The following is a 3444-nucleotide window of genomic DNA, read 5'->3' on the forward strand; positions in this document are numbered from 1 at the left end:
CCTTATTTATTTAATTTTTTTTGTAAAATAACTTCATCATTTCGACAACTATCATATATCCATTTGCAAAACGAAAATTTCTCAAAATTCATTTTGTGTAATAATACATATTCAAAATATGATCATTTTCTTAATAAAATCCACTAATAGTGCACAAATAGTTGGGATAAATTTCCTAGTGCCTTATCTTTTAAGCATAATTTTACCAAATTGATGTTTTCCAAAAAAAGTATATAGGCATAAATTATTGGGATTTTATCCATTTCCATCCTAACTAACAGGATAAAAAGTTTTCCACATGTAATGTCAAATTTATCTTTCAACAGTCAAACATTTAATATTTAAATCATCCAATCAATTGTAGTTACTTGTTTAGTTTTCACCCTTGATATTGTTATAACTTATTTTCGATATAAAAATCAAGTTAAGTTGAAAACTTTTAAACACATTGTCCAAGATGAAAATTGAAAAGTAGTGCTTTTTTTTTATAATTCGCAGAAATGCAGGGGGTGTCACAGTACTTTTTCAACCTTGTTTTACTCTTCACGCTAAAGACTTTCTTTCCTATATCTGTTTCTTTGTATCTATATCTTCATTTCATTTCTCCCACAAAACCCATCAATCACATACACAAACTGATTACTTTCTCCAATTTTTTACGTGGGATTACAGGTTTTAAAAACATGGCGATGCTTGAGACGTTATTTTTTGGTGTTTAACATTCTTACTCTTATCTCTCGTCGTTTTCATTTATTTATTCCCCATGGAAGCTTCTTTCTTTTTTTTCGGTGATAATATATAGCGTAGCCTCTTCTTTTCCGGCGAAGAAATCGTCCTTTTCTTGTTGAAATCAGTCTTTAAATCCGGCTGAACTTTTATTCGTTAGTGAAATATCCTGGGTCTCCACTTTTTCCCAGTGATAGCCATGATTCTATGACTTTAACAACTTGGAACTTGGATATTTTGATAATTTATTATACATGCTATTGTGGATAATCTTTTGAACCCTAAGTTCAGTTATTGGTTATTCTGCAATTAAATTAACCAACTTGCCATTTCATTTTTCCTGAATTAAGTGGTTTCGTTCCTATTCATTGACTTATGTGTTCGTTTGATGAAATCATAGCACTTTTGCTTGAATTTGTTCTGTAGTGTTTTGGGAACAAAGGTTGATTTTTTTTGATCATCTGATTATGGGTATAACTATTTTTTGTGAAATCCCCCCTTTTTGATCAGATTTTCATTATTTTTTCTTGATTTGATCGATCTTTAATCGAACTCCACCCTTCAAAACTCTTTCGCGTACCACCTGTTTGAAGAAATGTCAATTTCATTGACCCGGTTTTCCTGGTGGTATTGGAGTAATGGGAAGGAAAAAGAGTCCGTAATCTCTTCCGATTCAATGAAATTATCTTCTTTAAACAAGAAAGACGCAAAGTTATCATCATCCTCTTCCTCTTCTTCATCAAAAAAGACGAAGAAGAAATGGCAGAGTAGAGAAGAACGGAGGAAAGTAATCGACAAAGAATACGACGTCGTGTTAGTCCCCTCCGATGGCGTTTGTTTATCGGCGTCGGAAGAATCCTCTTATGATTCAGACTGGTCTATTGGGTGGATGGAGCCTCATGCCCCTGATTTTTTCCAGAGTGATGACGACGATGATTCCGATGCTGTTGCAGACAACAGTTTTGCTGTTCTTGTTCCATGTTATAGAAATGATTGCAAAGCTTTCAAGACAGAAGAAGTGGCTCAACCTCAACACCATAACTCCAGTAATCAGTTCTTGAATGGTTTCCCTGCTGGTATGACTTGTACTCTATGCATCGTTTATTGTACCTTAATTTCCATGTATAATTCTTATGTTATAATTCTTTTGTCTTGATGTGGCCATTTTGGGAATCTTGTTAAGTGCTCACAACATTTTATCTCTTTTAGGCTTTTTGGTTTCCTTTATGAAAAGAGTAAAGCACCTGAACACCACACGAAGAATAAAGATAGTAATGATTGTGGTTGATAGATTTAATAAAATCATATTTATCATATTAATGTTTCATAAAATGGCAATATCTCGTATTGATAGTAATATTTCGTTTGTTTATTAGATGTTTGAATTGTTTATTTGTCCACTGATGTTATTGGTACAATTGTGAACCACACAATTCCTTTTATGGATCATGACAAAAAAGTATTTTAGATATTTATTTAGTAATAAATAAGTTTAAACATACTATTCTTTTAATCTGTTGTCTAATTGTTTGTATCTTTTGTTTAATATGCAGAGGGAAATAAGTACATGGAGCAGTGGCTTGCTTCTCTTCAGAATTTCTGAGGGGTAGTTTGGGAAATAAGGAATTTTCTGAGATTGATTCTGAAATGGTGTTTTCTTGCTTAGTTTCTTATTGTCTGTTTGCTTTGTAGGACTTGACAATAAATAACAAAAAGAAAAGTAAAAAAAAAAAGGAATGATTAGAGAAAACGTATTGAATGCTTATGCTGATGGGGTATGTGGTTTATGGTTACCATGGTAATGATGCAAAAGTGAGAGGTGATGTTTATTCTTTAATTATTGCACATACATGGATGTTGTATATATGGTTCTATTGTAAATAAACGAATTTCATGGTATGAAATCATGAACCCAATTATGTTTTTGTATGAAATCTTTGTCTATTTTTATTTTTGAGGCAGCATTATAAGATGATTTGTGTATTTTGTCGTATGAGAGTGCATGTGGATGTTTGTGTGGTGGATAAGAGATGAAAGTTACTTGTCCTTGGTTTGCATATAAGCAACTTGAAGATGAATCCATGAGTAATAATGCAAATTATAAATTATGTAATGTACCAAAAATAATAATGCAAATTATAAATTATATGTAACGTACCAAAAATACCGACTAAAATTTTTATTTATATATAAGTCAAAATCATTCATTCATTAGAATAAAAATAATCTCAGAATAATAGAGTAAATAATAAACAATCATTGAGGAATAAATCTTCGGGGAGGCTGTGCGATCAAGCTGGATTCTTCCTTTTGAAATTAGAAGTACCTGAAAATGTTTAAACCATGAAATTGTAAGTAGAAAGCTTAGTGCGTATCCAAAATACCACCTACAACATATATACATAAATATAACAGCAGGTGGCTGTGCCGGGTCCGTATCAAACCCGAGTCTATGATGACTCTGAGCCTAGATTGACTCTATGTATATAGCATACAATCATGCTAGTAATAGTCACATAGACAATCATGCACATACAGACTTATCAGCAAGTGTCACAAAGACATTATCATCCTACAACTATAACCTAGTAGGTCGGCGTTGATGCCTTCGACCCACGAGTATAGTGAAGAGACTCACCTGTCTCACGAATTAGGTAAACCACAACTCAAAGCCTCGCAACCGCTGCTACGACACTCCTATCATGTCATACATGGTCC

The 3444-nt window shown here is 32.8% G+C and overlaps 1 protein-coding gene across 1 annotated transcript; it reads left to right on the forward strand.

The window, feature by feature from the left end:
• The first annotated feature begins 564 nt into the window (after positions 1–564).
• LOC145092806 (uncharacterized) lies at positions 565–2660 on the forward strand. The gene is made up of 2 exons (XM_079030789.1): positions 565–1802; positions 2280–2660. The coding sequence occupies exons 1-2, from the start codon at positions 1322–1324 to the stop codon at positions 2327–2329; spliced, it is 531 nt and encodes a 176-aa protein (XP_078886915.1). The 5' UTR covers positions 565–1321; the 3' UTR covers positions 2330–2660.
• Positions 2661–3444: the final 784 nt, after the last annotated feature.

The sequence above is a fragment of the Lactuca serriola genome, chromosome 3 (genome assembly GCF_051521515.1).
Source record: "Lactuca serriola cultivar US96UC23 chromosome 3, Lser_US96UC23_V15, whole genome shotgun sequence".
Lineage (NCBI taxonomy): Eukaryota > Viridiplantae > Streptophyta > Magnoliopsida > Asterales > Asteraceae > Lactuca > Lactuca serriola.

What these genes read in the sequence shown, in the direction of transcription:
- LOC145092806 (XM_079030789.1), top strand. Translation starts at nt 1,322, where the DNA reads ATGTCAATTTCATTGACCCGGTTTTCCTGGTGGTATTGGAGTAATGGG. An exon ending in CTTGAATGGTTTCCCTGCTG is followed by an intron (nt 1,803 to 2,279) that starts GTATGACTTGTA and finishes TTTAATATGCAG; the next exon opens with AGGGAAATAAGTACATGGAG.